At 34.9% G+C, this 11,718-nt stretch overlaps 1 protein-coding gene across 2 annotated transcripts; it reads left to right on the forward strand.

The window, feature by feature from the left end:
• The first annotated feature begins 473 nt into the window (after positions 1-473).
• Positions 474-10,571, forward strand: LOC1275872 (scavenger receptor class B member 1). 2 transcript variants are annotated; one of them, XM_061649899.1, is made up of 9 exons: positions 475-849; positions 1,469-1,572; positions 4,874-4,965; positions 5,054-5,560; positions 5,674-5,939; positions 6,002-6,282; positions 6,352-6,470; positions 6,557-6,679; positions 6,756-10,571. In XM_061649899.1, exons 2-9 carry the CDS (start codon positions 1,530-1,532, stop codon positions 7,053-7,055), a joined length of 1,731 nt encoding a protein of 576 aa, XP_061505883.1. In that variant the 5' UTR covers positions 475-849; positions 1,469-1,529; the 3' UTR covers positions 7,056-10,571. The 2 variants fall into 2 exon arrangements, with proteins under 2 accessions (XP_061505884.1, XP_061505883.1); XM_061649900.1 differs by lacking the exons at positions 6,002-6,282; positions 6,352-6,470; positions 6,557-6,679; positions 6,756-10,571 and having other exon boundaries at positions 474-849; positions 5,652-5,792.
• The last annotated feature ends 1,147 nt before the right edge of the window (positions 10,572-11,718 follow it).

Below are 11,718 nucleotides of genomic sequence, written 5' to 3' on the forward strand. Positions count from 1 at the left end.
TTTTATTTGTAAATTTCTATACAAGATGTAGGATAATAATATTCCGTTAAAAAAAACTCAATAAATGTGCCGGTACATGCATTTAGAAAAAAAAACAATAACAGATGTGAAAGATCTTCTCGTCCGACATTCTCTTTGCGTTGAAAATTATAGTTGGCTATATTCAGCTTTTAAACTTTTTTTTAAACTTTTATTTTAAAATTACTTTTCGGTTAAATTAATAATAAATTGTTAAAAAAATTAAAACAGAATAATATTTGATTTTAATTTTTTTCTTGAGTAGCACAAGCTACAGATACTAATCAGCTAACGGATGAGCATCGGCTTTTAGTCGCGATCTCGTGTGCTGACGAACGTACGAACAAGTAAACGAACGAATAACGAAAGAACGAAGGAAGGTAACGATCAGCGCAGTGAGGTGGAGGCGACACGTAGTAGCTGCATTTGGAGCTTATATAAAGATCAGAACATTTGCTCTGATCCTATTTGCACTATTACTCTCCAGCGTACAAGATCTTCTGTTGCAGGGGTTTGTAATAACACCACTATCAGCAAAGATCTCTAGCTCGTTGAACATGATGCAAAAGTAATTTTTGAATCATTACAAAAACTAAGATAATTTCCAGAAGCGTTAATCGTATGTGCATTGATATATTGATAAAAAGTGTATCCAATGATGTTTAATGTGCTTCAAATGTAGTCCGTTATCTAATGAGTAGAAGTGGTGTTGAGTGATAGTTGAGTTCAAGTGAAATGTGTATTAGACCTTCATATAAACTTTGAAAACTGTGTAAAAAATTGATCTTAATTTATAGTGAATGTTAAAAGTGATAAAGTGAAAGGTGCAAAGTGAGTCCCTAATAGTAGCTAAGTACTCAAGTAATAGCAGTAATGCAACTTCCAGCCTTGGCAGCAATTAATTATTTTTCATTAGTATTCAATATATTTCAACGATTAAACACAAAATATTGTTATTAGTAATATTTAAAAGTTAGAATAATATGTTCTATTTGCCTGAACAGCGAACGAAACTCATAAAAATATAGCATAACAAACAAAAAAACAAATTATTTTTCTTTTTATGCAATCTAGCAATATTTAAGATTTTTTTTTTAATATTTCTTTAACTATGACCAGATCAATCAAAACACAAAAACAAAAACATTTTTTTTACAAAAATTAGTAGATGGGTTACATACTACTACAAGAATTCATTACACTACAGTTGAACTGTTGGTTCGATTTCAAAATTCTTGGTGATTTTTCTTAGAATGCGAAAATATGGAAACCCCATTGGAAACGTGTGGGTAATTACATTTAAATTAATGATATGATAATTATTGATAAAAAAACTCTGATATAATTTCTGATCCAAAACATAATTTATTAACGGTTTAAGTTTGGTTATAGCAAAACTGGTACATTGTTGAGTGCATGCCTATTTTCTTTGTTTTTTTTTTTATTTAAGAAAAACATTGCAATTGTTAAATGGTTTAAATACGACAATCTCCATTGGAAAACGATTCAAAATGACAACAACGCCAGCATTCGCGATCGTCTCGAAAAAAAAACGTAAGTAACTTTTTCTGTGTTTTTTTGTTTCACGTGCCTTATTCAGTTAAAAATGTAATGGGTGACATTTTTTTATTCAAAGTCTAGTGTAAAATGTTGAAAGGGTGTATAGTTAGATTAAAAACGGTTCACCTTATTTTAAAGCACTTACATATTTAACGTGAAGTTATTTTTTTGCACTGAATAGTCCGCTAAAAAATCCTCAGTGTTTATAGTAAGTACAGCGAAAGACGTTACGTATGTTAATCGTGTGTGTTTATTACCCTGTGTTTCTTCTGAGTATCTGACCTCTGAGATTTGGCTCACTTGTGTGATATGCGAGAGCAAAGATAAAGGGATAATTTAGAAAGACTGTTTTAATAAATTTACAAAAACGACCAAACTCAATGTTACTTGAGAATGGTTACAGTGGAGGACGAACCTACATTTACTCACATTGCTATATGTTCTTGGCAATATTAATGATGGTCAAAGGTTAACGAAATGCAAAGCCTTGTCTCCCGGAAAAAAAACTAGATATTGTCACATTACTAAACAAAACGTAAAATTTAATTACACAGTCTACAGTGTTCGCCACAAAGATTTGCAGCTTTGTGTAGTAGTCAAGTTTTGTCTAGTATCAAGTGTTTGATTTACTGTTGTCTTAAACGAGAGGGATAAGAGTAAAGCACATTTCGTTCTATGTTACGCGATTGTAGAATAGATATTGGACACTCTCCGTAAAGCTTATTGTTAGAATTTGTTTTGAATGATTTGTGGAATAAAACGAATGAGGTGTTTGAATGTTTAATTCATCTATTTTATATTATTCGCAAAGGATTAGATCTTTTTCAGAATTAGTAAAAAGTGTATGAAAATTAGTTTGCTTCATTATTGTTTCCATATTATAGTAAGCCAACGATCTCACTTGCATAATGTAAGAAACTTAAAAGTCTAGCATCATGGGACTATATATATCTGATCGTTAAGTTCAGCTTAGTGTGTATGTCAGTCAGTGCATGTAAGTCTAAAAATCCTTGAAACTCTAGACGCCTTGTCCTTCTGACCGTTGTGCAATACTACACTAACGCCATACACACCTACAGATATCGATAATAGCTCTGAATGTGTATTATATTGCTTTCGTAAGCATTTTAAATCAGTTCGAGTACGAAAGTTTTATCTCGTGAGATATCAGTACCTCAATTAAATGGGAATGTATGATGAGAATACAGATGCCTAAGAATCATTGAATTTATTACAAGATTTATCTTTTCTCACCGTCTATCTCACAAACTGATATGACTCCACACTCTTATCAATCTTACAAAGAAGGAAGGAGCTAATATCTGAGAATAATCAATTAGTACTATGAAAATCAAGGCAATCATACGATATGTTTTGTCTCTTTTGTGTTATAATTAGTTCGAAAGTATGGGATATGAAAGTCTTTCAAGATGGATCATTTAAAACTATTTATGATGAACATACTACTGATGGATATGGTCTTCTAGGTACCTATTGTTTTTAAAAACATTTGTCGAAAAGAATCTGAGCAAGGATTTTTCAAGCCATTTAAAATAATAAGCAAGTGTAATTTTTACTTGATATAGGCAGCAAAATTTCGCACTTCGTGTAAATCTTGATTTAGCGTACGTATCTTGCGCTTTAATCATGAACTGAGTGAAGCTAGCTATTAAAATGTGATATAGTCTAATTAGCATTGTATTTCATACATACAAGAAAATAACAAGAAAGTTGTGCAAAAGGGGCGGATAATAAAACGTGCAAGATATCAGACATTTTGCCATCGATCCAGACCACTGTGAAAGTAACCGGTTTAGTAGTTCATTGTTAACGCCGTACGAAGAGTTTTGTGCTACAGGATATAGGACAAAAGCATGCGATAAATGGTAAACTTATAGTCGTTTAATTCTGTTTCGATTACGGGGTTGATCACTCAAGAGCTATTCACGTGCAAAAACGAGCTATTGCAACGTGTTCGACACCGACAACAACAAGCTTGTATCGTTTGATCACTCATATAAACAAAGAGTTAACCACAATTCATTGAGAAAAACTCAAATAGGTCACATAACTAAACTGATGCTAAGGTCGGGTTCGTCGTCTATGATTAACCGTCATGTGTCAGGTCAGTTGCGGAAGTGAAATGATTATCTAGTTCCTTGTATCTTGATCGGAAGGCAAAGTATACGAAACATGTGGTAGATTTGAATGCAGGAAATTTTTCTGTTTCGTTGTAGAGTGGCTGTTTCAGTCAGTGTAATGATGTGGTATGGAATACCGGTAGTAATACAATTACAGTTATTTTCAGTCGCATATGTTTACAGGTTTTAAATGTGCAATTTACGATATGAGAAGTTTGATAATCATACTATATTATAAGTTTGAGGGAAACGTGCACTTAAAATGTTTATAGCAGGTAGTTCCTTCAGGAATATTAGTACCAACACAACTCTTTTTGATATTGGATTCATAGCGCTTCATGGTAACACTGATTATACATGCAGACAACTGATGCGTTAGATTGATTTGCAGGGAACGTCCTGTTACAGTTCATGGGAATCATATTCCAGCTTGTGGCTGGAAAATATGCAAAAATCATAACCACAGGTTTGCGATGCAGTACTTTTATCTTCAGTACAGTGCTAACATCTTCAGGCAGTTAGTTAAAAAAAAAAACATTGCAGATCGATATGCTAGTTGTGTGCATAAGTAAATCAATAGTAAATCATAGTAAATCAAATAAAAGTGTAAATGAAAATGTTTACTATTTACCTGATAAATGGAAGATGGGAATATATATAATCAGCATCATTACGTAGACGGAACGTTATGTGAGGTGAAAAGGGTTCATATGGATTGTTTATACGGTTCACTTGGTCTCAAGGGTACGAAACATTCAACTTTATTTTTACTGTAGAAAGCCTTTGACTTACCCGGCTGAAGATGAGGATTGTTCAGTTCAATGAAGTTAAAGGCCTCAGTCACTTGTTTGAAACGTGACCAAGATCATCTTGTCCCACTTCGTCATACATTGGTTGACACGCATTCGGTTGATTTCCCATTTCTGCCGGTCTTAGGGCATTAAACCTATGGAGTCAACACAAATAAACACTTGCCTTGAATAATGACATTGAGAAGCTATACTTGTTATTCGGTGAATCAGCAATTGTGTTTTTTAAGTGGATTGAAATGAGTGCACATTTTGATTAGTTAAATTATTAAAAAGGCTATTTTAATCTTTTTTCTTTTTTCTTTTCTCTTTCCTTGATCGACAATTTGTAATAATGTTTCATAGGTGTTGTTAAGCTATGTTGCCTTGGAGTGTTGTTCTTGACACTAGCGTATGCAGTCATTGTGATAGATCCCACCGAAGTAATTGTCGAAGATGTATGTGTTAAAATGTGTAATTTCTAGTACTGAGTCTTACCTTTATTTAATGTTAATATTGCATGTTTCTGTATATACATATGTTTAGAAACTGTCCATGTATGAAGGATCCTATTTAAACCGCTTATGGAAGAAGCCACCGTTAGAGGTTTTCATCAGTATTTACGTGTTCAATGTTACCAACCCGGTGGCCTTCATGCGGGGCGAGGAGCGCTTACGTGTACAGGAAATAGGGCCATACGTATACCAGGAATTTTTGGAACACCGCAACTCTACCTTCAACCAGAATGGTACGCTTAGCTTTGTACCCGTGCGAAGACAGGTGTTTGTACCGGAACGATCGGTGGGTGATCCGAAGCAAGATCGTATTATGATACCGAACATAGCGTTGTTAGGTGTGTCAAGCGCTGCCTATCGCATGTCTACGTTTGCCGCATTTGCCGTAGCCGCTGCTCTCAAGCCTCTCGGCATGTCGCCTATTCTAAACATTACTACTCATGATCTCCTCTGGGGCTACGATGATCCTCTGGTAAGGATTGCTTCAACCTTGCTGCCAGATATAATTCATTTTCAAAAATTAGGCGTATTAGATCGGGTAAGTTACGCCATTTAATAGAGCCCTATCTTTGATTCTGTATCAAACGGAATATTTAACGCTGATATTGACCTTTTCAAACTATACTTAGGCTTTTCATTCTATGGTTGTAGATGTTTGACGATGGATTCGATACGGTCACCATAAATTTACCCCAATCGGTACATAACCAACGACACGATGCGGATATCGACATATTACCTGAAGATATCTCGGATGATCCGATCGTAGGCTTAGAAGAAGAATATTATCATGATATAATATCGCGTTCAACAACCGAAGAACTGATCCGTGACTATTCAATTGACGTTTGGAATGGATCTCCTGGTCTAGCTCATTGGGGTTATGTCGCAAAGGATCATTGGGATGCGAATAGACGGTAAAGCAAACATTTGCTTAAATAAATAGAGCAATTGAATTGTATATATATATTTTTTTTAGAAACACACCATGTAATACTTTACAAGGTTCATATGATGGCTCAGTTTTTCCTCGAAACATTTCTAAAACAGAAGTATTTAAGGTGTATCGTAAAGCTTTCTGTCGCACCTTACCGATAGCATTCGAACGCGAAGGCGAAGTGGATGGCATCAAGGCATACTGGTTCTCAATTAAGGAAAATGCATTCGAAAGCTCTATGGATGATCCGTACACATCGTGCTACTGTAAAAACAATCGATGTTTACCAAAAGGACTAGGGGATTTGAGTCCCTGCTGGTACAGTAAGTAAATTAATGATATACCATAGAAAGATTAGTTCTATTTAACAAGTTGCTTTCAAAATGTTTCAGACATACCCGTAGCGGTCTCCTTGCCGCATTTCTACAAAGGGGATCCATCTCTTTCTCAAGCGATTGATGGGTTAAGCCCAAACAAGGAAAAACATGACGCTGTTATCATTATGCAACCGGTTAGTTATAACAATAACAAAATGATGCAACTAAACTCAGCTGTACCTTTTCCACTAACTATTGCACCATCTCTATCATTTGACAGCAACTCGGTATTCCTATGAAAGCAAACATTCGTGTACAGATCAGCCTATTAACAAACGTAAGCTTCAATTCAGAGCTAAGACCATTCCACAATACTGTGATTCCGTTGATATGGGCTGAAATGGTAAGACAGTAGACAAACAAGCTTTGATATATTACATTTAATTTCATTAACCATATAAATTCATATGTCCTTTCAGTCTTTAGAAAAGCTCACGCCAGAGTTAATACTTCTGCTCAACTTACTATTCGGTATTGCACCTTATTTGCAAACAGGATTCGTTTGCGTACTAGCATTGCTGGGAGCCTCTTTAATTGCAACTGCGGCGTTAGTATTGCTGTGCTCATCTGATGCGACTACATTCGAATATGATCCAAGGAAGTCTATCAGATACTCTACTGTAAATATAATCCCATATCCATTGAGAAAAGAATTAGAGAAATATGGAGAAACTGAAGTTATACGTCGCGAGCCGCTACTTATTGAAAATGTCGCATGATGTTTTCCATGATTTTGATGTGATCGTGAAGGCTTACTGCTCTGCGATTCTATGTGTAATACGAAATAGTTGTGATGGAAAAGGACTGAATTTCTATTCTTATAGAATAGATTACTACCTGCGCCCACGGTTCTAACAAGGGACAGTAACCAATTCCTCCATATGGTTTAAAGGGTTTTGAGTCAAATAATGTACTAATTAATCTACTCGGTGAAATGATTCAAATAGTTCGGGAAAGTTATCAACGTTGCTATGGAGGTTTGCAAGCATATAGGGAAATATAGCCAACTCTCTTACTTGAAAGCCGATGGGATTGTCAAATAAGATGGGTTTTCAAATTAGAGACCTAAGTATATAAAATTGAGAGGTCGATGGATCGCTTGATTTTGGTCCACCATTTTCAAAGCTTGTTTTTGACAGTTATATGAAAAGGTGTTCACAAACGATTCCACATAGCCAAACACTGTTTAGGGCCAATTGTGCATTTTCTCTACAAATCCTAGTGTAACTAAAAATTTCCTTCTCATGTACGTGGCATGAAGTAGTTTTTTAAGTACATACATTGTGAACAAACATTGTAAAAATGACCAAAAAAGCATTCAGACCACTGTATGCACAACAACTAAAACCTCAATGCAAGCTGCGATGAAACTATTGAAGCTTTTCCATCTAGTTGTCAAAACTTTCCCACGCTTTTTGATCATATGTTCTGGATGAATCGACCTCTGTATTAAATAGACTTTGTTAGAGACGTTGAAAGTGAAAGACAAGTTCATAAATGCTAGAAATATTTAGAGATAGAATATTTAGTATGCAACCTTGATTGATGCTATAGGAAACTGCGAACACGATTTTCAGTAAGAGGATGCAGGTATTCCCCGATATACGCCATACTCGATATACGCAAATTCGTTATACGTGATATTCACAGTTCTTCGAGCAAATTGTACTGATTTGACACATCAATAGCCAAATGCAAATCAATAGTCCTATAAATTTCCTTTCGGTGGAATTTCAAGAATCATTTTAAAAGGTACAAGAGTGTTATCTTCCGTTAGAATCAAATCTAATAACTAATGTAGTGGCTAAAACCAACTACTTAAAGAAAAATTACACGAAAATTCTCTATAGTTTGACTGCAAACTTCGAAATTCCATGTACCCGAATATTCGAGATACGCGATTGCCTCCGGTCCGCATTTGAATCCTTATACAGTCATTATCCGATAAACGCTATCGTACGGGACCGAGCACAATAGCGTATCTTAAGTTTTCGCGTATAGCGGATTCCTATGGAAAATAGTTTACACTACCGGTTCGAGGGTTGAAATATATCGCCACAGATTTATGCATTAATGTTTTTTGTTGCAAAACAGGTATCTTTTGCACAAATTTAATGCAAAATGCTTTAAGAACATTAAGGAAATCCAAAAAGAGCATAAAATATTTCAATGAATTAAAATAATCGCAAACACACAGAGCTGCCAAATTTAGAGGAATCGCGAACTGCGAATTCGCGTATATCGAATATCGCGTACCGCGGGTAATTGCTGTACATCATTCAATGGCAATGGCAGAACCGTTTGTGTATGGTAAGAAAAACACAGATTTCAGAGGTTTTCTAAATTCATGGGCAAAAATCTACTAAAAATGAAGAGACTATGATGGAATGGGAAATGATCAAATAAGAGGGGGATTTCGAATTGGAGAGGTCTCAGGTTAGAGAGCAAGGATTATGTATTAAGAAGGTGAAGTCTTATCGCGTTTGCCTACCGCATATCATGACGAATGTTATCGATCTCCTATCCTCCCCGACTCTAATATCCGAGCCCCTAGAATTGTTATGTCAAGTCGTGAATTGTCAATCTGTTCTGAATCTGTTCGTTGTATGCGAAACGCTCTGGAGAAGAGTTCAAAACAGGTATGGAGTTTTGCATTCAACTATCAAGCCATAATGTATAGCGATTTCGTTGGATTGGCGGACTGGTAGATATGGAGTAAGGGTTGCTTCCCAATTTTGTTTGAATCTTTGGATTCCCTAGCTGACAAATGAAGACTTGTCAATGTACACTGAACGGGCCAACTCGTAATAATTTATTGACCTTCATCCAGCTATGGAGCGGTCGGTTGAAGGGCTATAGAATTTATGTTTAAGAATCACGTGATGTATTATGAGTTTAAGGTGTATAAACTCTTGTTTTAGGATCGTTATTAGGAAATCGTAATTAATGCGCAATTACATGTAGTAGGACTAACTATTCACTATGTAAGTATTTCTTACATCCTATCCGATTCTACATCATTTTTTATTATTTCTTCTGAACAACATCTGACGTACTTAAACGAAGGTGTAGATTTATAATGGGGTGTTCAAAGTTTTTGAAGAAATTATTTGACAAACGTCTATCTTTAGTCATTTGAGACAGGTGTTTAGAAATAGATTTAACGAAGAAAATTAAAGACGGAGGGAGGGGTGATTTGATAACAAGGTAGGACTATGAAGGACACTATTTAAATATGTATAGTCAAATATGAGGAGAAATGTTGCTGCAGAGAAGATATAGTAGGGTAGAAGATGTAAAACAAAAAAATGTTTCAATAGCAGGACATTACAATTACATACAGTAGAGCATCGATTATCCGGGCAGCTCGGGACCGGACGGTTGCCGGTTAATCGATTTGCACGGATAATGGTCCGAGAAATGTCAAACGCATATAAAAATTATGAAATTCACTAGTTTTATGATTAATTCACTTGGAATCAATCGATTAATCGTTAAAAGATTATTATTTTAATCAATAACTACAGGTTTAACAACTGTTCATGAACAAAAATCAATTTCGAAAATACTACTAGACATTACAGAAATGCACAAGAGAACTGGTTACCCACTTGACTATCGCTGCAAACTTTCGCCGTACGTATGAACAGCTGTCACATTTATGCGCACGGTTAAGCCGCCCGCCGGTTAATCCGTCCCCGGATAATCGACGTTCTACTGTATGTGTCATTATTTTGCACTACGACATCAACAACGTGTATGTTACTACCCCGAACTCATAAAACATCACGAGGTTCTTAAAAAAATCAAAGTTTAATTTCTACAGCACTTTTATTGCAAATTACTTGATTTGAAATCCTGTGACACATCGAAGAAGTTCGAACACTCATTATTTAAGAATCATTGTGATACTATTATGATAGTTAGGTAAATAAACTTGTTTCAATGAGGATGGTAAATTTTTACAAAATATTTTTCAATTGTTACAAAGGAATAATAGTGCTTGATAAATAATGCAGCTTTAGTCAATCAAATTAAAGATTTATGTTAGTAGAATATTTCAATGTAAATGTACAAATAGCGAATATGGTGGTGTAAAAATGGTATATTTTAAAGGAACGTTTTTTTATGCATATGCAGTTATGAAATTGTATGGATGAAAAATAAAACATCGAAAAACATAATACTAATCAATAAAGAAAGAATTATGTTGGACTATCGAAAACAAGGTTAAATATGATGATGATGATGATGATGATGATGATGATGATGATGATGGTCCCTCCACTTTCCCCTTCAAAGGTTCGAGAAGGACGAAATTATCTTAAAGATATTTAGGTATAAAATTGAAAGTAATATTTCTACATAACACTCGAGTGGATGATTGAATGTTTTCGACCCACTAATGAATCCGATAAGGTGCCGCTAAGTCCTATCATCTTACAACCAGTGGGTCTAAACCCCAAAGTCCACTATACGCGCGCGTGTCTCGAATCTTTGAAGACTCACATTATTTTTTTTTAATTTTATTCTAACTTATCTTATTTTTTCATATAAGCTGTTAAACAAAAACAAATTAAAAAATGCACCATCATCATCAAGTAGATAAATGCGGTTATGATTAAATACTATTACACAATACAAACAAGCAAGCACTTCTAGAAGTATACATTCTACATTACACTATACTACTATACTAAAACACTTCACGACCACATTACTAAATAACCTGCTTCACATACAGTGCACATTCCTTTTTGAAATTTCCCAGACTTGTGGCGTTAACAACTTTTCTTGGCATCGAATTATACATTCGAATTCCCTTATAGTATAAGGAGTTCTGTGCTTTTAATGAAAGGTAGCTTGGTGTTCTCGGTTCATTTGATCTACGAGTAGGGTAACGATGGACATCCGTTCCTAGAACTATTTGTTCCCCGAGATATCTTGGTAACATTCCATTCAATATTTTATGTATGAAAATCATTGTTTGATATATTATTCTTTGTTTTACTGACATTCATTGCAGGATGTCAAGCATAACGTTAGAAGAAGTTCTTGAACCAAGACCCAAAATCACCCTCATAATTTTGTTTTGGATACGTTGTAATCTTTGTATCTGTGTTTTATTGCCAAGAAAAAGAATAGAAGCACAAAAATCCAAATGTGGTGAAATAAGCGATGTGTAAAGTTGCAGTTTACCAAAAAAGTTTAAATCTTTGCTAAGCCTGCTAATGACACCACTTTTTTTTGCTACTTTCGCTATGACATTATCTATGTGGGGCCCAAACGTTAATTTATTGTCAATTATAACCCCTAAATATTTTATTTCAGCAGTATTGTCTATTTGTTCTTGATTTATTGAAATACACAGCTGTTCTTGAT

Source organism: Anopheles gambiae, chromosome 2 (assembly GCF_943734735.2).
Source record: "Anopheles gambiae chromosome 2, idAnoGambNW_F1_1, whole genome shotgun sequence".
NCBI lineage: Eukaryota > Metazoa > Arthropoda > Insecta > Diptera > Culicidae > Anopheles > Anopheles gambiae.

Excerpts from the sequence above, each read along its gene's own strand:
- LOC1275872 (XM_061649899.1), top strand. The coding sequence starts at position 1,530 with ATGACAACAACGCCAGCATTCGCGATCGTCTCGAAAAAAAAAC. Across the intron at positions 6,471-6,556 it reads CTGTTATCATTATGCAACCG|CAACTCGGTATTCCTATGAA; the intron begins GTTAGTTATAAC and ends ATCATTTGACAG. Across the intron at positions 6,680-6,755 it reads CGTTGATATGGGCTGAAATG|TCTTTAGAAAAGCTCACGCC; the intron begins GTAAGACAGTAG and ends ATGTCCTTTCAG.